Genomic DNA, 21,951 nt, shown 5'->3' on the forward strand with positions numbered 1-21,951 from the left:
GCCGCTATGATGTTGTTTAAAAATCTTTGAATACAAGTTGCTAAAAATATCATACAAAACTTTAAATAATGAAAACGATAAAACAAATTATATCTTCCATTTCTATTGCTCGTATCTTTCCTGTTTTAATTAAATCGAGAACGATCGCAGCTACCAAAGTTGTTCGTTAAATTGTTCGATAGAGTCAACGATCAATCACTTTCATTTCTCGTTAGATACATGTTTCGCTGATATCTTACACACTTGTCTTCGTCGTACAACTTTATGCTTTTAAAAATTCAACGCGCGATCAACGTTGATCGCATAAGGTCAAAACGGGAGCATTCGTTACATAATTTGTCACTGAAATATGTACGGTACGAAATCATCGCGTGGAGATTTCGGTGAAATTCATTTGTGACGTTAATGCTGATCGGAGATCTTGATTTGTTATTAATGTTCGGCTCGAATGTACCAGCCTTTCTCGTAGGATTCCACGGCCATATACCGACATTTACATCGTGTCATTCATGTGGCGCGACACGACGTCCTACACTATACAGTATAGTCGTACAGTATGCACGATCCTTTGGAAAACAATCTGCTTCCACGAACTAGGGAAATCGTGTACGCTTAATAAATGTAACAAGTTCATCTATTCAGCTGTTAGACGCAACTAGGTTCCTGGAATGTATACGTCTTTTGAGTGGAAATCATCGGAGCGACAAACGAGGACGCGCAATACCGTGCGCTACTGTTCAGGATGAAAAGCGAAATTAGCTCGCCTCATAAGCAATACGATTTTTACGGTATGTACATATATTAAGTGCAAATAAACAATTAGTCCTTGAAAATCGAGAAGCTTCGTTGTTAATACATCTCACTTGCGTTATAGAAAACAAAAGAAACGGAAACGCATGAAGAATTTCTTATATTTCGGTACATTTTATTTATCACGACTATAACTTGGAATAATATTTTGCATTATATTATATTACATTATTATAATGCCAGTCACTAATCAGATAATATTAATCACTATCCAGATCAGCAATTGCCGATCGTTAAGAGTTAATAGCTATTTGTATTGGTATTATCTTATCGTTTTAAATTCAGTTGTAAAAAAAAGAGCGTTACTTATGGGATGACCTAATAGAATGGTAGGACCTTTTCCTTGAATCGTTGGAGAAACAAATGGGAACGAAGGGTAGACAGAGTATATCTGTTTGAAGATTGAAATGCCAGTGTTTTCAGTCCTTCGCGGCGGTCGACCGCTGCTTTGAAACTAGTCGAACCGCAATTCCGTTTCACGTCAGCCGAGCTTCTTCTTTCTTTTTAATGACAACTGAAAGGTCAGAAAAATACTCGCTATTGTGACAGAAGGTGTGTCATGTAGATGCTCGGGAAGTCTGCGAATGCGCCTTTGATGTTCGACCTATCTATCCATCTATCAGAAACAATGGTGATAATGTGAGACGTATTTATTTATTCATTTAATCTTGAAATTTTTGGAGGAATCATAGTACATTAGATATATAGAATACATGTACACGTATATTTAATATCACAATTATCGGGATCGTAAAAGTAAAGAAATTAGTCAATAAATATTTGGCGGTTATCTTAGTTGCGAATGCAAAGAAGTTAATGAATATTAAGAAAGAAAGAGAGGAAATATACGTGATATCATTGATGATGAAACTCAGGTACGAAGAGGAGGCGCGGGCCGTTCACGCATAAGCGAGGGAAGATTCTTCTATCTAACAACCCTAGAAAGATTAGGTTAACAACTACGACGAAAAGAAGGCTGATGCTGCTTAAGTTACATGTTATAGAGGAAGAGGCAGTAATAAATTTATGTGTGACGCTTAATAATATCTCGTGACTCTGAATATTTTCGACAATAGGTAACTTGTATCGCAATAATTCGTTGCGACAAATCATTCGTGATTTCAATTTTTGCGTTCCCTTTTCATTAATTCCCATCGGTCTGCTGCCGATGACAGTCAAAAGAAGCAACATCCATCGATTGGATGATCCGCTCAAAGGCTCTTTGGTCACAGTAGCGTTTAACAATCAGAGTTAGACTAATTAAAAGTCATAATGTGCTTTGAAATGTTAGGTCACGTAGAAAGGGAAGTGGTGAATTCTTTCAATTCGTTTCATATAACAAAATTATAACAGATATAGCAAGCGTATGTAGCACCTCTGTAAACGAATATTTTTAAACAAATAATTATTTTTCAAATCCATTTTACATCACTTCGTAATTATTTTGTAATATTACCCAATCATATGACTACAGAATTTCTTTAATGACTATATTACATTCTTCGCTTGGAGATATTTTAATCCATCTTCCCGTATTCGAAAAGTGCAATTTACATTCCATTTCTATTTCAAAGTAGGTATCGATCAAGCGCAACTGCCTAACGAGACTGTACACGCAAGTATGGACAAATCATGCAGCTGTCTATAGCCTGTAGAGTCAGCTGAGAGAAGATGAGACGATCAGGTAAGTTATATACGAATAGATCTTTCGTATACATCATGCAAGTACTAGTATCGACGGATAGGAGCGGATTAATAACAATTATTTCTTATAATACTTTCGTTAATCTCTGTTTGAACAAAATGCCATTAACTAATAACTATAAATCCGCAAATAATTCTCGGCTTATGGTAGATTTAATTATTTTTATTTCGTTTCGTTTATTTAAATTCGTTCTGTGCGATGTATTTCGAAAGATTATCTCGTTACACTTTATAAAGTATATCTAAAAATTATTAGTAAAATAAATACAACATATCGTTTATTTGTTCTCCTTCGTTCGTAACGTTACGGATACATTGTATGTATATACGTTAATTAGGACCTTGTCCGTCCTACGTTAATTCTTACATCGTTAAACTTTAAACCAATAGTTTTCGGACACAAGTATTTTATATATACGTTTTCCATACAAAATTAGGGGATACTTTAATTGATATATGAAAAAGTTCCATTCCACAGTTCCGTTAAAAAAATTTTACGTCCTTCAAATATTTGAAACGCCTCCACTTCCGGAGCAAACACATACCTACACTGCGTAATCCATCATTTGCAAGAAAGAAGTTATTAATACACAATTTTCATATTGAAAATATGAAATATTGAACATAACATTATACATAACATAACATAACATTACACATAACATTACATACATAACATAACATAACATTACACATATCATTACATACATAACATAACATAACATTATACATATGAAATATTGTACATATTGAAAATAACTTAAAAATTATAATTCTGATGAACTACTATATATGTGTAAACTATAACTCTCCGGAACTACCTACGGTATCAAATTCTACTGGAAAACTTATACGAAAATAAAAAACGATGCAATAGTATCCAACCTAACAAAGTGATTTTATTATCCGCGAGGTATAATCGCGGTACAGAAAAAAAAAGGATCACCGTGTTCCGGGATCGAATTCCGTCTGAATACGCCCCTGTTCGCAGGCGTATTAGCTGTAATGCTAAACGCAGACACCTCGAGGCATGACGTAGCGCCCCATAGAAACGGCTACGTGCCATAGTGTCATAATGCGCGTCCTTTGAAGCCACTTTTCGAGTTGCGTAATCACATTTAATAACGACAGCCTGGCGATTACCGCTGCATCTCGACTCACCAGCCGCGATTTTACCTGATTTTACCATACGACGCCTTAAGGCTTAAGGGATGTCGGGAAGGTGAATCTTTACTGCTTCAACGTCGAATTAAATAATCATAAATTGCTACGAAAAAGCACGTTTCAAAATGTGCTGACTGATGTCAGTAACTCACAGACGGGATGAGCAGTAAGCGAATTCGTAGTAACGATTAAACAAACGAGCAATTAATGAAACGAGCAATGAAATTTTTGAGAATCACCTTTTTAGTTAATAATGAGATTTTTGTACAATTATTTTGAAAAAAGTTAATTTTGCTTCGATAAAATTATCTTTTTCCACGATTGAACTAGTATCATCAGCGAAGTTTTACAAGTGACAAGGTATAAATTAGCAATGCTGATAAATTTGCTTATATAATAGTAACTTTCGTAATAAAATATGCGAAATTCTACGAATGAATTTTACGAATTGCAAGTTGATTATCGACGTAAAATTGCCGTACAATCGACGATAGAATGGCGATCGATGGAAGAAAAAATTAATAATTTTAGAGATAAAACATTTAATAACTTTAGTCTATGCGTAGGACGGTGTCCTATGTGAAGAGATAAATGTGAAGAGATAAAACGAGAGGAGAAGAAAAGCAATAAGACCAACACAAGTTGTTGCAAATTTGTATCAATAGAATTCGTTATTTGTATTCGATAACGTTCCAAACTCGATATATAATACTGTTATGTAATGTCCAATACAGAAATGCGGTGCAGCATGGTGATAATTAATTACTCAAACGATTTTTACGATATCCACGCAATGTTTCATCATACGCGTAGAAATAGAGGTTGACCTATACCAGTAATTTCACTTATTAGCCAATTCACTAATTTCACCACATTTAGTATACGACTTCGCAAATCCGCCAAACTGGACGAGCCAGAACATCTCACTTTCTTTTCCAATTGTCGGCTCAAGGATTGCATACCACATACTTATGATGCAATTCTTGTCATCGTTTCATAGTTTTTAACCAAAATTGTCTTATTTAACTTAATTTTCCTATTAACCTTGATTATATGGTAAGGAACAACTTCAGGATACGGATGAGGCAAATTCAGACTCGGCAGAGATAAGAAGGATATGTAAAGTTAGTGAAAGTACGAGAAGACGCTTCGTGCTTATTAACGTAATTTATTTCTCCGTGGGACCGAGAATACTTTCATAATTTTTAATTTTCATAATATCTTACGATCATTGGTCATTCATTGGAAGTTCCAATATTCAGAAAATAAATATATGAAAAAGGAAAAAAAGAAAGCGACATGTACCTATCATATTTTCTTGTTCCTTCCTCCTTCTCTTTTAATATACATATATTTGGTTGTATTGCAGTATATTAGTATCATATGATATATATTAGTATATATCCTATATAGATATAGGTATAGATCCTATATCTTATTGTTACGCGTTTCCTTAACTAAAAGTAATAAAGAACAAAAGGATTCTAAAGTTTCTTCGTTTTGTTCCTTTTTTTTCAAAGATTTACCTCAGATTTGATTATTAGGAGCTACATTAGCAGAATTTATACTAAGTTTCACCGTTTTTACAAAAATTGCAACAAATTTCCTCTTACTGAAGAATGTTCCCCGCTCTCCTAAGATCTTTGTTTCCATTTACAATTCCGTAAAGAGGCAAACGTATGAAGTAACAATAGCGTACATCATCTACGTTTATCTTGGCATTCTGTCTATGAATACTCTTTAATAACTGGTTTTTAATATCCTGCTCGTCATAGTCTTTGATTATGTAGATCTTCAGATAACCAATGTTGTTTTCATGAAATCATCTTCGAGAATTCCGGGTAATTTGCATCTTCAGCTGCAATCAATACGTTTCCGCAGATTTCAATTTCTTTGAAATTATAGTAGTCTTTATGCAAAGAAAGTGCATATTTTAATCGGTTCGAATCTTTTCCGTAAACTATATAACTGGAAGTTTCTTAATGACTTCAAATTCAATGGCAACATGATTCTAAACAGAATTAAGTACGCAAGTAATTTATTCACAATGAACTCAATTTTATGATATTATCTCAAGTACGATCAATCAAATATCGCCATGAAATGTCCGTTGTACAATAAAAATCATAATGAAATAAAATAACACAACAGATAAGCATCACAGATGCTGTTAGAAGTAAGGCTAATTATAAGAATCGTGACAACCCCCCCTCCCCCCTCCCACCACTCAAAAAATCGTTTTGAATTAATTAATGTAACTGTTAAGATCGTTGCACCGTCGAAACAATGCGAGGTATGGCGAAAAAATGCCACGAAATCTTTGTTCAGTTGGAAGGCTACGGCGTAAAGATGGGTCAACCTTTCGCCTTGCGATTATGTAAGACCTCGGACTGACTGACCTTTAGGTTCGTTCATGGCATGCGGCATTTACGTAATTTACCGATTACGATGTATTAGAATCTTCTGTGTCTAGAAAATAGTTCTCCTTCCCGCTCTAATATTTTTAAGCTGCGCTATATATTCACCCTATTCCCCTTTTACTTACCCTTTACGCCTTTAATCGTCTTCTCTTTTGTCATCCACATTCAATTACCATGCCAACTTCTAGATGATTCCATTAAAACACGTAGGCTTAACACTACGTGTACTCGATGTTAGTTTTAAAAAATTCCATCCATTTTTTATGACAGTATATTTGATTTACAAATTAAGTATGTAACACTGAAAATACGTTTTATGATAGCAAGTAATAAAAAGGTATAGTAAGGTATAAGACTAAGTTTGAACGATATGAACCGTCCGCTTATCCTCCACTTCGCTTTCTCGTAACAGCCGTTAATGAATATCACGAGTGCGTGTTGCCATGCCCGTCGTTTTTACGCACTTTTAGTCGATTTTAATTTCATCGAACTGACAAAACGGTTACACGATATCTTGTTATATGCCACCTCGTTTGTATTTCTGAAATTGTTTTAATGCAACCGACGATATCTCCTAGAAGTTCAACATTTTGTGTACTTTTATTTATTTATGTAGATATATGTTTAATTAAACATATGTTCCTCCAATTATTACTGATTAAATTTCAAATTTCCAATAGAAATATAATTTGTTATAAATATAGTCTACTTAGTAATAAATAAAATATTCTTATTTTTCTATGAATGCTATAAATGAATATATATATATATAAATACTACTAAACCAAACTTAGATAAGTGATAGACGTAATCTCTGTAATCATATTAAAATAGATAAAGAAATAAAGATCTTAAAATCGAAAACTAAATCTGATTTGTTACAGTGAAAAATAAAATGTTCCTTTCAACTCAAAATGCCAAATAGTTTCCTATGGAGTATTAAACTCGTTAGCAGAAAACTTCGTAACTAGCGACATCTGGAAACATTGTATTTATCTTATCATGTAACAATAATGTGACAGCATTGACTAATTGTAAGGACAGTTCTGTACGTCTGTAATCTGTGAGTTGTACCTCGTCGGTTGACCCATACAATGATAGGCCTATGTATTCTGTATTCTGTACCTTATGAGTGATTATATAATCATCTTGATTGAATAATAAATTAATTTGTATTCTTAAAAATGATAAAAAGATATAGATAGAAAGACTACATAGGAAACCTTAATATTGAACTTTTGCAAGACTTTATTCCTAAAGCTACTTCATTAATGCAATCTGAAAAGAAAAAATAATGTTTGAACAAGTAGTGCAAGTCTTGACAGCAGGTAGAGTTGTATTAGCCAGTGGATCTCCTAGACGATATGAAATAATGAAGCAATTGGTAACTTCTTTATAACATTCATAAACACAGTTACTATAATATCAGAAAATATTTATGTATTATTGTAACCTTAGTAAATGACATAATAACCTATTTAAAAAAGCAAACTTTACATAAGTCTAATTTGTCATAAGCCTTAATATACATATAATTAAATATTACTAATTTGCGACAGTACTATAACTATACTAATATAACTATACTAGTACTGTAGTACATGGATATATCTATTTTGTATGTTAGGGTATAAATATAGAAGTAGTATCATCTACGTATGATGAAAATTTAGATAGATCGGCATATAAAAATTCTGGTGACTATGTACAAGACTTGGCAAAATATAAAGTGCAAGAAGTATATGATAGATTAAAGGAAGATGTAACACCACCTTCCTTAATAATTGGTGCAGATACTTTGGTTACAATGGGTGATGTCATTTATGGTAAACCAAAGAATAACTTACATGCATTTGAAATGTTATCAAGGTAAAATATAACTATATATTACTTTATACATAAGTAATATTAACGTCAACTTAACTTAAGTAAAAATATGATTTTAGTTTAGCAAATAAGGAACACATAGTTTATACCGGAGTATGTTTAAAAACGCCAAAGAAAGAAGTCAATTTTTATGAATCTACAAAAGTAAAATTTGGTGACATATCGGAAGAACAAATATGGGCATATATAAAATCAGGGGAACCACTGTGAGTAAAATATTTCATCTTTTTGTAAATGTTATAATCTTAATAATGTGAAAATATTGCTAATTGTTTCTTTTTTTTGCAGAGATAAAGCTGGAGGTTACGGCGTACAAGGTCTTGGCGGTTGTTTAATTGAAAAAATAGACGGTGATTTTTATACAGTAATGGGCTTGCCATTGTATTCATTGACAAAACGATTAAACGAAATGTTTGGTAATAACTAACATGAAAAAATACATATTGTTAATGAACTACGAGTAATTGATTTCATAATAAATGTTTGAAAAACAGGATAGTTTGTGTTATTTGTATCTTCTTTCGCTCAGTCTTCCATTTTCTTATTTATATTAATTTTAACACAAAATATACATTAGAATTTTATCTGCTGCAGCAGTGTATATTTCTTTTTATATCATTTTTTATTTTTTACATGAAACATTTTTTACATATAACTTATGAAAAATAGATTAATTTATTTATTTTTAAATCAATTGTTAATATTTTTGAGTTACCACCACAGCGCATGATTAAACGAACTTTTTCTTTCCTTTATTTTAAGATTAAACATATACTTATTGTGTTAAGCGAAAAGTTGTATTTTTTAATCTAGAGACGTTTGGTTTAGTTTGGCACTGCCAACATCATAAAATCAAAATGATTTTGTTAAAAGAACAAAGTCCAATATACATGTACATCTTTATGGTCGTTTAAACCATACATATAATGGCGCCTTGCTATTCTTACCAATAAGTAGTGACTGTAAGTAGAAGCGCATATGTGAACTTGCTTGTTTCTTTGCCTTTGACAGCTCAATTGCCGGACCGAAGTTGGTAGTTTTGTAATGAGTTCTTTGCTTTTAAGGTAGGATTTAGAACAGGATAAATTGTTTTTCGTAGTTTTCTTGCGAATTTGTATTAGAAGATGGAGGACGTTCTTGAAGAGGTTGTTTCTTCTGATGATTTAAAGGTACACTCTTTTAATAAAGAATACACGAAAACCATTCTTACTTGTCGACTCCTTAATGTTTTAATCACATATTTTAAATATATAATAAGTAATATAATAATATATAATTAATGTATGTAGTATGAAATATTTTTAAATATTTGATTATTAAATTTGCAAAATGAAATTTCCATTTGCTTATACTGTAAAATAACACTGAATGTGTCTATATAGCAATAAAGGTTATGTGATTTCTATTCATTTTTCTTTTGATATAAAATTATGGTAGGCTTTTTAAGGAATTTTGCAATTATATTTAATACATAATGTCTTTGTACGAAGCTTGTAATAAGTCTATATATTAAGCTCTAATCAAAATAAAATGACAACATTATTCATTGGTTACTCATACTTCAGAGATACACAAAAGTATTACATCATAAACCGAGAGATTAAAAAATGATTTTTCTGTTTCAGAAATTTGAACGTATATATAACGAACAATTACGTTCATCTGTTATAACACAAAAAGCACAATTTGAATATGCTTGGTGTCTTGTTAGAAGCAAATATCCTGCAGACATCAGAAAGGGAATAATGTTATTGGAAGATTTATATTGCAATCATAACGATAGTGAGAAACGAGATTGTCTCTATTATTTAGCTATTGGAAACGCTAGAATAAAGGTATGGACTTTTACGAGCCTGCTGAAACTTTTCAAAATAAACAGCACTGTTTAATTAGTATTTATTTATTTTCTTTATAGGAATATACGAAAGCTTTAGCATATGTCAGATCGTTTCTTCAAGTTGAACCTGGAAATCAACAAGTACAACATCTGGAAACATTGATCAAGAAAAAAATGGAAAAAGGTTTCTTTTTTATAAATTATTATTGCTTTAGACAGATAAAGTTTGTTATTCGTTTGATGCTTCGTCGTCATTTTGATGCTTTTACAGTCAGCACGTAGTATAAATCAATCATTTTATCTTTATTTTTTACAATAGTAATACTTTCATGGGTTAGTAGTTATTACATTTCCTTTAGTCAAAGTTAACTGATATTAATTTCATTTAATATCTTATACCTGTAAATAACTTAGATGTTATATCATGAATGAATCAAGAAGTCTGCACATTACTAACATGATAATTTCATTATGTTCTCTATACTAGGAAAGTACAAATGCTCTGTACCTGTGTATATATGTATACATGTTTATATTAAATGATATAGAAATTGCATTTTGCATATCTTTGATCTGAATTATTTTAATGGAACGAATAAAGAACGGACTTGCGTACTTCTAAAATGATAGCAGTATTTATCACATAGGTCTTAATACAATTTTATTAGGAGTATTCATTTCACACTGTTGACCTTTCCTTATTAATATAATTATATTAGCTCTTCGTGTTAATACTAGAAAATTGTGTTTGCTACTCTTTCTGTGTGTATATTTTACATGTTTAATAAAAGTAGTATTATATATGAAATTTTTTCAATACCTTTACAGTATTCAACTTGTGTTTGTTTCATATACTTTAATTCTAGTCACAAGCATATCTTTTTCTTTATGGCATTTTGTAATATGAATGAAGCAAAAACGACAAAAATGTTAATTTTTAAATTATTACGAGGATTTTTTTTTACAGAAGGTCTATACGGTATGGCCATTGCAGGAGGGGTTATTATCGGTATTGCAAGTATTCTCGGCCTCAGCTTTGCTATGGTCAAAAGAAACTAATTTATTCACGTGAAAAAGCTTATGACTATTGTGTGATATGAAATAGTTACTTTGTACAATGTGTTATATACAATTTGTTAATTAATATCACCAAAGATTTTATTTAAAAAAACAGAGACAGGACAATAGAAATAGTCTTGTGTTCAAATTAAGTAAACTGCAATGCGATTCGTAATGTAGAATGTCAAATTTATTTTTACAGAAAAACAAATAATACGTCATATAAGCAATACACGGTAATAAATATATATGTGTATTATTTTTTAGATTTTCGTAAACTCAATTACACTCTCTCATGTATCATAAAATCATATGTATCCTCTTTTTAGATTGTCAAAAATAATTTTTTAATAATATATACGTTAATTTATAAAAGAAAGACATTCCGAATGTTTCGTGTTTTGTTCTGTGTTTAGTTGTTTATAAATAAGATATATGTATCAATGATATATATGTATCAATGATTTAAAGTTATATTTAATTTAAATCCACGTACGTCAAAAAAAATATATTTATGCCGAAACCGCAGTGCAGATAAACATAGCTTTTGTATATAAAAATAAAAGTATTGTATTGTCTTATTTATGTGTATTGTTACTTAAATCTTTGAAATAAATATATTACGTCTATATTACATCTTATGTTCACTGATCTATATTCCACAACTATGCCCAATGCCTACATTATGCCTTAAATATTTAAATAAATATTGTATTGTTTGTATAATACGATCAACATATTCTCACACATGAGACACATCACAAACTATATGCCAATTTTTCTACAATATATATGTTTGTTAATAAATTTAATTTAGGTTTAAAACGGATCAATCTAACACTTTAACGATCTCATTTTATTAATCCGATGTATGGAGCGAGTATATTTGAGGAAATATATAAAATAGGGGAATAGATATCGAAAAGAAAATTATACGGATTGTCTTTTTATATGTAGATTTATTGATGACTTCTTAATATCCGTTGATAAAGTTGTTTATGTACAAAATAACGCTGAGATATTCCTATAATATTATTATATTTAGTGACCTATGTTATGGCCCAGGGACTCGCTAAAACCACTTTCTCCCCGTTTGGTTTTACGAGTTTACACGTTCGCTTAATTTTTACGCCAAAATATGGAGCGCCGCTACTATTTTTCTCGAGCACCGTCGTGTTTCCCTCGGCCTCCTCTTTATTTTGTCTTTTCACGACACATATTTACATGTTTGACGGTGTTGAGCCGCGGCAAAAGCGGTGAAGAGGAAGCTGGTGGAACCGGGACTGCACTCACGTTTTTATTATATACTTTAATAAAGATTCAATAAGTAGGAGAAAATTGTATCGTATAGGCGATGAATAATTTTTATACGTACTATTTTCGGTAGTGTATTTACATACGGGGTGGAGAGGGCTCTGACTGCCGCCCACGGTAGCGAAAAATATGTATATGTATGCAAATATTATATTGCGCGATATGATATAATTTTCGTTTGGTACGTTCGAAAAGAAATATAAAATTTGGTAATTTTTTGTAAAAGTAAATACATAAATAGTGAAAAAATTAGGTGGCAGTGTGAACGATCGAAGCGACCAGTTGGCTGTGAAAAAGAGAATGTACGTATAAAGTTTGAAGTGCTATCCGTGGGTTACATCGGTGGTCCTCCAAAAAGGTGATCTTCTTCAGTGAGTTTCGCGATGACGAAGCCGCAGAAGACGATCCCCATTTTTCGAGAATCCAGATTGCCTCGATATTACTTAGCATAGGAATTAATTATTCAAGTAGAATTAGCAGCTTGAAAATACTTTAAGCAGTTTTTTTTAAAGGATGCATATTGCTTTCTCAATAAGGCTCCGCTATGCTTTACACGAATGTACAGTGTGTCCGCGTGCATGTTAGATTTCGTTTGCCGGCTGATCCTCTAACGCGTTTCCTCGCTCCTTCCTTCCCATGTTGACAGTTTCGTGAAGCCTCGCGAGTCCTTTAGTCTTTTCTGTTTGAAATTGGAAACGATTCAGAGTGCACGTGGTCGAAGAATTGGGATGGACATCGAAGTCAGCCGCTACTGCATAGATAAACTAGCGAGAGTTCTTACTTGTTCCAGTGTATTATATCTTCCTTTAATTCTATTAATTGCGGTTTTAATGATAATACCATCTTCGTGTATAAAAAGTATTTACGAATGTTTATACGAAGATGTACTTGAAGAAATCTTGCTAAATATAGTCAAAATTTATCTATTTACGTATTAAAAAAAAAAAAAAAAAAAAGAGAGAGAGAAGAAAGGAAAAAGAATTTGGTATTTGGTGGAAATATTGTCACCGATCGTGATTTTTAAAAAATGGTCGGTATAAAATACATTGATATAATCCTGTCTTACGATTTTTTAAAAGCTACTTAAGTCAACTTTAGCTATTCGCTGTTTCAACACCATGTTAGATATAAAATATGGATAAATTATCGTCAGATTATAATTCAAAGTACATTCTGCTTCAAATATTATATTATCTGTGTTTGTTGAATCGGAATCATAATGCGTAGGATAGTTAAAGAAACTTGGGAACCAGTCAGAACTCCAGCTTGTCTCTCGTACGCGAAAGGAACGTGAATAAATCGTGTGCATAGATACGAGTTTACGCGCCATTCAACTTAGCACGATAGTATCGAATAGATCGTACGTTATAAACATAAATGGATCTCGTACAAGTAAAACGATAGGCCTTACAAACTATCGGCATTAAATTTTGTACAATAATTTAATATTTCTGAGATGATTAACTTACTCGATCTTGCTCTTTACACCACTCTCGCCGAATCGTCGTTTATTCGTCTTTATTTTTCAACACGTGTCGATTGACTAGCAACACGATACGATACGACGCAATTCGTTTACGTAATTATTTCTTCTTTCTGCTTAACACAACAGCCATATCCTAAAATATACAATTTTCTTCGCCCATTTTTTTCTTTTTTTTTTTTATCATGATAGAGTAATACTCTGTTTTTCTACATATTTCCCCGTCTATCTACGACATTTGACCCGACATTTACAATATATTTAATTACAATCGGACATTCTACTTAGGGTTCTTCCAATGCATTCGCAGATTCGATCGTGGAAAACACAGGTGAACAGTGTCAAGGAATGAAATTCAGACATCGATTCCCTGTGTTTTCTTACATTCGCTCTCAAGGCGTCACACCTATGCGCCCGCAAACTCTTGCGTTGCTTAAAAAATAAGATCTGATATATTTAATGCTGGCTTACCACTACATTAATTTTTGAGTTACTTGAATTCGATCCCGACCATTCCGTCGGAATACATTGGATAGGATATCAGCAGTTTCTCCCTCGTACGGAACAGACGTTAGGGACGTTTTGCGAACACGTTTCGTCATTTCTTCCACGCCTGTTACGCGATCTTTGCGAAGAAGTTTCACGAATTTATGAGCGAATTTTTACTACATTTTCGATAACGGAGACGATCGATAAGATTCACGTTCGCGATTCTATACGTTTCACACGACATATCGCGCTCAAACGAATTTCAGTACGTAGATAAATGTTAGATAATAATGCGCTCAACATTCCGCCAACGTGATGTAGACATATATATCCGATATTAGGTATAAAGGGAAAATGAATCAGGTAAAAAACAACGGTTTAACACGCTCACGGATCATGTCTCGGATTCAAATCGGCATGGAGTTCTTCGCAATGCGTATGCAAAATTTTCTACGAAAGGAAGATATAATTTTATGACGTAAGATTATAATTTGGCGAACAGTGGCATCGACAATGGAAATTGATCAACGGTGAACGTGTTCATGCCGATTTCTCGATACGATACTCTTTTACCGGTGTTGGCGAACTTCAACCACTGAAAAGCTAGGCGCGATAAGATTTGTGCGAGTATTTTGGAAAGCGTCCAACTTACGAAACTAGATGCATCGTTACTCACGGTTGATCGCTTTTATATGAATCTAACGGGTATGACGATCCATTTGACAGTTCGAACGCGAATCACCTTCGATTTGCTGTTTTTCGTATTTAATCTCTTGATTTGTCAGACGAGAATCGACAACGAATAACGAGAAACAGTCGACGCTCGAGATTCTGTTTACGTTCGAATGACAATGGCGATTCGATTTCGCGTTAAAATTATTTCTAAAATGTCGCGGAACGATGATTCTTATGAACACAGAGGGTGTCGGATATTCCGGTTAAGTGGCAGTACAGTGATGATACAAAATTGAAAGCGAACGGAGCAAAACGATATAACATGCAGTTTTTCGTGTAAACTTCATTTATCTTTATTGTTGCTTCAACTAACAATGCTATTTTCCCGTTAGGATATAACGGAAGGAAATTTTTGTAAAATCTTAAATATCAAAGGCTCTTGCCTCGAGATAAATTTTATATCTACTTTTGTGTGTGCACGTGTAAAGGCGATCTGTACTCGATTGGCACGGATTCCAGATTAAGTACGAAAATTAAAATACGAACGTTTCTACAAAAAAAAAAAAAAAAAAAATAGTTTCTTAAAGTACGCATGTCCGCATAATAGATGCTTATGAATATTTTATTACAGATATTAGGTTGCTTCGTAAAATATGCCGCAATTTTGATTACTTATTCCGTTTTCAATTATCTCTTAACCACTTGTTGAAAACACGTCTTGATCGAGGTTTTGTATACGCATATCTTTTTCTTTTATATTTCTATCGTCCGTTCCATCTTAATAAAATTATGTTTTAAGATGTTTAATATTTCCGCAGACACATTAGCATTTAATTGCTGATTTATAGCAGCGAACAACTGATCATAACGCTTCTCGAGACATCGATCGAACATATTTTTGAAGAAATAGTCGAAATTTTAGTAATTACGTTGGAGATTTAAATGGTTACGTTAAAAGAAATATATATTGCAACAAAAAAATACCAATTTATTATAAGATAAAAAATTTTAATTAGAATAAATAAATTAGTAGGTAAAAAAATATAGAATAGTACGAAAGACTGGTAATCTACGAAACGTATGTTTCGAATACGTTGGTAAATTGCAATGGCACTCGATTTCTAGTATCATATTTAAATTTATAATTTAAAGGATCACGCAAGAGAATCGAAGCCGATTAGTTTGATAAATGTTTGTTCTAGCATAATAGAACGAAGTATATGACATATACGTTCGTTTTACAAAATACAAAATTTAATATATCCGTTACTTAATCTCGACTATTCGAGAATATAGAATTATCGCCTGATAATTTAATCCATGTGCTTAATTCAATTGTCTTCGGTTGTAGAAGCGAAACGTTTGTAATTTTAGATTATTAGTTCAACGAATTCTATGGGATAACTTTTTCAATTGCTTAATCATTTTTACCATTTTGTCGCAAGTTAAAGCAAATGGATACCGGTCGCGATTAAACGAAATATGAAACGTATCAGGTACTCATATCGGTGAGCAATTTTTTCTCTCTCGTGTACAGAATTGGGAATCCTTTAACAGTCATCGATTTAACGTTCCCAACAAACAAAATGTAAAATACTACGTACACGCGTGTTAATCCATTTTCGAGTTAATAAATGTTTTTCACTGGCGTTTATGAATGAAAACTTTCCCAAACACGATAGTGCGATCGAAACGGATGGGTCAGACTGACATGTACCGGATAGATACTGAATTTTTAAAAGCTACTTGTTGCGAACACAGATACTATACTGACATATTCTGTCGGACAAAGTTTGTTCAATTCTGAATGAAGCGTTGAATGCTGAACTGTTTGAATTGCTCTTTGCATTTACCAGCATCGACGCAGCTGATTGTACCGCGCGCCTATCGCTGTATTATCGTTATCCGATTACGGATTTTCGACGAATGCTCGATGATTCCTAAAACGAAATTATTAAACATCGTCAATTTAGAGTGACACGTCCGAAGAAGTAAAGTTCTTTCAAAATGTCCGTTTGAAGTAAAAAAATCTTAAATAGAGAATTTGCACGCGCGTTTTCCCGCATGAAAACCAACGATTAGGAAACGCGCACAGGACTTTCTCGTTCTTCTTCGAAACAATAGCTGGCGAATGGCTGCTCGAAACCTATTCCGGAATCGAAGCTCGTTCAAAGGCCTGAACTGGAATTTAGCTTCTCCACGGTTGGGATCCGCGCGCGAGAGCCGATTCAAGGTGCAGTCACCTTTCTCGACCGGGGTGACCGTGGAATTCCACAGGGTACACTCGGCCGGAAAAATAATCTCGTCGCGCGAGCTTCTCATCTTTTCCAACCGAGCTCCGCCGAGTTGCAGCGCGATACACATACGCAAGACCGTGTACAATGTGCAATCAACTAGACCAGCTAAACCGGCTAAATATATCTTTTGTACGATTTCTATGTTCTTTCACGCTACCCATGTTATTATAACGAGATTTTAAGTAATTTCACTCTCAACGAGCCCGTCTATCGGTTGTAAATGTCAGTATAGCGTCTTTGCGTTCCATAACGTAAAATTCATTCATTGCATGTATCTTATCATAAATTTGCCTTTCCGTGTTTTCGTAAGAGACGAAATGTGTTTTTTAACGTCAGCAACTGAAATTGTTGACACGAATTATTAATTTTAGTATACGAGCGTCGACCAAAAAGTTTGCTCGCTTACTTTAGAGAGCATTATATATATATAGTTATCGATTATTATCTCAAAGTTGGCATTTCTTTTCCGTTTTATATCCTGAATAGGAAAAAGTTTGCGTAGACTCGAACTGGATAAAGAATGTCTCGAGTATCGTGTCACCAACGAGAATGCTTAACGTTGTTGGTTGGCCGATCGAAAGAGAGATATCGTTCGTGCTGTTTGAAACAGGATTTTGATGGTATCGAGGGACGAATTTAAGACGTCTCTCAGTCACGGAACGTCGGTTACTTTCGATAACGAGCCGAACTGTGGATCGTGGTTTTTCTCGTCGAAAGTTTGACTTTAGAAATTAGAACGACGTTTCTGACAACGTTCGATCGAATACCGATAAGCTGTTTTTATCGTATTGTAGTCACGTAATTGCAGTCGCGTAATTAGCAAACGGCGAGGCAGCGACAAACCCGAGACGAGGAAATACCAGTAAACTGAGTTATCCGAATGATACTCTGTACTTGACGAAGATACACTGTATTCCGACCGCGTGTAAAATGCATATACACCTGTTACAACCAAAGGAAATCTTTGTAAACGATATAGGTAATGTTATTTACAATCTCGAGATATATAATATCGCAGATATTCTTTTATACTTTTGAGTTTGATTCTAAAAACCAGCGGACGAACGAACGTGTCCGAAAAGAAATCGGGAGCTATTCGAATATCGTTAGCTTACGATCGTTTTTCAATGCCTGTGGCTCTGTCTCACCGCGGTCTATCATTGTTCACGATATTCCGTATCTACACGGAACCAATAATTTTGCATCGAGATACCGAACACCCTACACCTTTAATGTCCACCTATGTCCCAGTGGGATAAAAACGACCGCCAGCTATTCTGAAATGTACACGGTTCTGAATAACAACGGAAAAGTCTGCTCGAGCTTCGATCGCTATCGAGTTGGCGGTGAAACGATCGCGGTTAAAGTACGAGTACACGTAAATCGTAAAATACGTTTCAATACGTTGATAAGTTTTTGCTTCTAGTCGGTTAACAGCTGGCCGGGCGACCAGAATCGTGTATAGGTATCGTGTCTTGCCAATCGATTTTCACGACGGGTACAGCATTGCACGACAACCGAAATTTCTAGCTTTATCGTAAAATTCTTTACACTCTGAGGTATTTCCTTGCCTTTTTCCCTTTCTCCTCTCTTTTTTTCTGGTCGTCGCAGTGAAATAGTGAGTTTAAAAAGCAAAAGTTTAGCAGCCAGGGAAGCTTACAGGCTGTCGAGACACTTTGATTAGCGATACAGCAGCTTCGAACGGTAATCTTTATAGCAGGAATTTCGACGTTGTCAATGATATACGTATCTGCATCGACGAGACGCTACAAATTAATTCTTAAATTTTAACGATCGAAGACCTACGACTTGTACGGTTCGCTGAACTATGTCACGCGTCTACATATTCACGCTTCGTTTGGAAAATAAAATTCGCTCCATTAAAATATACTATATATAGTTACGATTCTACGTCGAACGAGAATACATCTCTTACGATACACATTTTATTCTTCACAAATGAAAGCGTCTTCTAATAGTTCGATTTGTTAATGCAGCCATTGTCCGATGCCAGAAAATCGAAGGATCTTTCGATGAACGTTCGACAGCATACGTGTAGCTTTAGCTATCAACTAGAACGTCGACTCGTTGTTGAACCGGAGCGAGGTTGAAACGAATAAGCGAAATGTACGTTCTATCGAATGAAACGCATGGAAATTAACATAGAAATTTCTTCTGTTCTGCAGTTCAAACTTTTCTTTAGAAGTAGAGAATAGAATAATAACGGTAGTACGAGTCAAAGACACACGGACTTAAATAGAAAATTGTTTCAAGCGCTTGTTTTAAGTACAATTGGATGGCGATCCGAAAGAGCGTGAGACAGTGTTGTCGTCCTGAATAGTTGAAGCCTAAGTTCACGATCAAGTTCCAGTTTCACGAAAGTTCCTTCCGGTCCAAGAAAGTTCGTTATACATTTATGTTCCAGATTCGCGAAGGAGAATATTCCAGTCGAGCGATTATTCTCGGTAGTCAACTTCGTCCAAGTTACTTTCGATCTTGAAGGTTCCTTTGATTTCATCACGTAGGTTGTGAACTTGAGACCGTCCTTTGTTGTGATATTTCACGGTTTAGGTATAATTAAGCGGTCGACTTTTTATTATATCTGAAAGTACACGAGCACATGCAGCGGAGTTTCGTGCGAGCGTTCATTTATTACGAATCGTACTCAGAAAATAGGTGTTCTATTACAAATTCGTACATTTTTTCTTTGTACACGACTAAATTTAAAAAATATCTTTACAATAATTTACAAGGTTAATCAGCTCGACTCTTCTGGGAGAAAAAATGTACAAATCTCAAGGAAATGTAAAAAAGCAGTCGGTTGTTTCCTTAAATAATACAGAAAATACAAAGATAGATATAAAGTTATCTAAAACCACGCCAATAAATACGAAATATATGATACATACGTATAACGTATGATACCAGCCGGGCATATACGATACAACGAATGATCGAAACGCTTAGTAGAGCATTCCGAATACGACTCGGCGTCTTTCTTCTCAAGTTATTCGCTTTCTAAGGCGCTTGAAAATTCACCGCGATTCTCACCATGAGCGCGGTATGATTCCCGAAATGATTTCGTCGGATCGTTCGCGAGCGACAGCGACGAGAAGGGAGCGTAACCGACGAGTCTCGTTTCTTTGGATTTTGATTCGGTTGTCTCGCTCTACGAACTTTTCAGAATTACGTTTACAAACGAGGTGCTTTTACGGTTCGAACATTGGCACGTTCGTCGAACGTCGTTCTCAGCAAGTTCGTCTGGAACTTTCATCTTCCTTCAACCTTCTTCTCTTCTGCTTTCGCCTTTACGAATTCTTCGCGAAAGATCTTCAAAGTCATCGATGTGTCGAACATGCGATTTTCTTTTTGTTTACGACGAAGACGACCGTTCTATAGTTGCGCGTAAAACCATTGCGGTAACGTACACTGAACTCGTCTTCCGTCGGTCTTTTCGACACAGTTCTTCACGGACGTTTCACACGCGCGCGTTTCAATCTGATCCATCTTGCCTCGTAGAGTCGGTTTCCTTTTACCGTGAAGTCCTTGGAGCGCTCTTAGAGTCACTGAACTATCGTGACGCGAACGTAACGTCCACGTCTAACGAAACGTATCGATACCTTCTGATAATTCTCGATAGCCGATCGGCCTTTCTTCCTATCGACCAATTTTCTTCGGCATCGTGACGTTTTCATTATCGACTCTCTCGTTTGATTCGCATGCGCGATTAATCCTCCTTTCTCTTCTTATTTCCATCGGATATACTCTTGTTCTTCGTATTCCTGACGCGAAGCATCGTTTCCGTTAAAATAACTCGCGTATCTTTCTATACGTTCCTTTCGGTTGTTCTTTACAGCAAAAATTGGAGATTTCTCGTTGAGCCGTTACAACGACGCGGTACAATCGACGTTCAGAGAAACTGCATCGACCAAAACGTTGTAATTTGATTGAAATTGGCGTTGGCCGATCCCAGCGAAGACTGGCAGACAGGTGATTGGAATGTACCGGCATCGGTTAATTACTTGTCGATATTGTTCACCGATGTCCGTTGTAATCAGTCTTCGATTTGATTTAGTCGTGAGTTGGCCAATTCCATCGCGATTGCATCGATATCGTTCGCTGGCTAACGCTTCGATGCATCTTTGCCTCTTCGACCGTATCACGTGCGTGCGCGAAAATCGGACGGAGACGCGTAAACTGCGGTCTGTTTGAATCTCGTTCACCCGCCAGATAGTCTCTATTCGACGTTCGAATTCAGTCTTCGATTCAATTCGCTCGGCCTATCCGCGCTCTGGCCTTCTCCGAAACGAGTTCACCTTGTTCCCGTTTTCGTGCTGCGTATCTTTACGCTCGATAAGTTCCTATTTCGCCCATGTCCAGCCCGTCGCGTATCTCCATCTCCATCTGAAGATCTCGGTGCTTGTCGGACCGATGAGGGACGGATTGCAGGCCTACGTCCCGATCGCGACTCCTCTCGCGAGCCGACGATCTGTCTTTCTCGCGTGGGAAATGATGGAACTGATGAGTCGCGTGGCCGTTCATAGGCAGGGTAGGGTAGGAAGATTGGCTGCAGGACGATTGGTGTCTGGAAGGAAGGGGCGGAGGCGCACGATGGTGTCCGGGTATACCGTTTTGAAGCCTCGAGTCGTTCTGCGTTCTTTCCGAGGAGCTGTCGGTGTCGCGAGGTGGCAGATGGGGCGGTTGCGGCGTGCGGCGTAAAGAGTGATTGGAGTAATGTAACCTGGCGCCGGTCGACGAGCAATTATCGCCGGCGACGCTCAATGGCGTGGAGCCGTCCTCTATAGCGGCGGC

The 21,951-nt window shown here is 35.1% G+C and overlaps 3 protein-coding genes and 2 long non-coding RNA genes across 5 annotated transcripts; 3 read left to right on the forward strand and 2 right to left on the reverse strand.

The window, feature by feature from the left end:
• The first annotated feature begins 253 nt into the window (after positions 1-253).
• Positions 254-3,132, forward strand: LOC112212944. Its single transcript, XR_002946801.2, has 3 exons — positions 254-788; positions 2,388-2,494; positions 2,993-3,132. It is a non-coding gene; the product is annotated as an uncharacterized LOC112212944 (long non-coding RNA).
• Positions 3,133-5,160: 2,028 nt separating this feature from the next.
• LOC112212945 lies at positions 5,161-6,755 on the reverse strand. The gene is made up of 2 exons (XR_002946802.2): positions 6,224-6,755; positions 5,161-5,536 (listed from the first exon to the last, which is right to left on the reverse strand). It is a non-coding gene; the product is annotated as an uncharacterized LOC112212945 (long non-coding RNA).
• A 289-nt stretch (positions 6,756-7,044) lies between these two features.
• On the forward strand, positions 7,045-8,481 carry LOC100746576 (dTTP/UTP pyrophosphatase). Its single transcript, XM_003489988.4, has 4 exons — positions 7,045-7,482; positions 7,726-7,967; positions 8,045-8,191; positions 8,274-8,481. The coding sequence occupies exons 1-4, from the start codon at positions 7,393-7,395 to the stop codon at positions 8,410-8,412; spliced, it is 618 nt and encodes a 205-aa protein (XP_003490036.1). The 5' UTR covers positions 7,045-7,392; the 3' UTR covers positions 8,413-8,481.
• A 432-nt stretch (positions 8,482-8,913) lies between these two features.
• Positions 8,914-11,506, forward strand: LOC100746777 (mitochondrial fission 1 protein). The gene is made up of 4 exons (XM_003489989.4): positions 8,914-9,154; positions 9,611-9,820; positions 9,901-10,006; positions 10,790-11,506. The coding sequence occupies exons 1-4, from the start codon at positions 9,110-9,112 to the stop codon at positions 10,879-10,881; spliced, it is 453 nt and encodes a 150-aa protein (XP_003490037.1). The 5' UTR covers positions 8,914-9,109; the 3' UTR covers positions 10,882-11,506.
• A 7,887-nt stretch (positions 11,507-19,393) lies between these two features.
• On the reverse strand, positions 19,394-21,951 carry LOC117151742 (the record flags this gene model as incomplete). The annotated part of the gene is made up of 1 exon (XM_033321098.1): positions 19,394-21,951. A coding segment is annotated over one exon (468 nt), but the record flags the coding sequence as incomplete, so codon positions are not given.

This window comes from Bombus impatiens, unplaced genomic scaffold, assembly GCF_000188095.3.
Source record: "Bombus impatiens unplaced genomic scaffold, BIMP_2.2 scf_0389, whole genome shotgun sequence".
In the NCBI taxonomy this organism is placed as follows: Eukaryota; Metazoa; Arthropoda; class Insecta; order Hymenoptera; family Apidae; genus Bombus; species Bombus impatiens.

What these genes read in the sequence shown, in the direction of transcription:
- LOC100746576 (XM_003489988.4), top strand. Translation starts at nt 7,393, where the DNA reads ATGTTTGAACAAGTAGTGCAAGTCTTGACAGCAGGTAGAGTTGTATTA. An exon ending in ATGAAATAATGAAGCAATTG is followed by an intron (nt 7,483 to 7,725) that starts GTAACTTCTTTA and finishes TTTGTATGTTAG; the next exon opens with GGTATAAATATAGAAGTAGT. An exon ending in ATAAAATCAGGGGAACCACT is followed by an intron (nt 8,192 to 8,273) that starts GTGAGTAAAATA and finishes TTTTTTTTGCAG; the next exon opens with AGATAAAGCTGGAGGTTACG.
- LOC100746777 (XM_003489989.4), top strand. Translation starts at nt 9,110, where the DNA reads ATGGAGGACGTTCTTGAAGAGGTTGTTTCTTCTGATGATTTAAAG. An exon ending in TTTCTTCTGATGATTTAAAG is followed by an intron (nt 9,155 to 9,610) that starts GTACACTCTTTT and finishes TTTCTGTTTCAG; the next exon opens with AAATTTGAACGTATATATAA. An exon ending in CAAGAAAAAAATGGAAAAAG is followed by an intron (nt 10,007 to 10,789) that starts GTTTCTTTTTTA and finishes TTTTTTTTACAG; the next exon opens with AAGGTCTATACGGTATGGCC.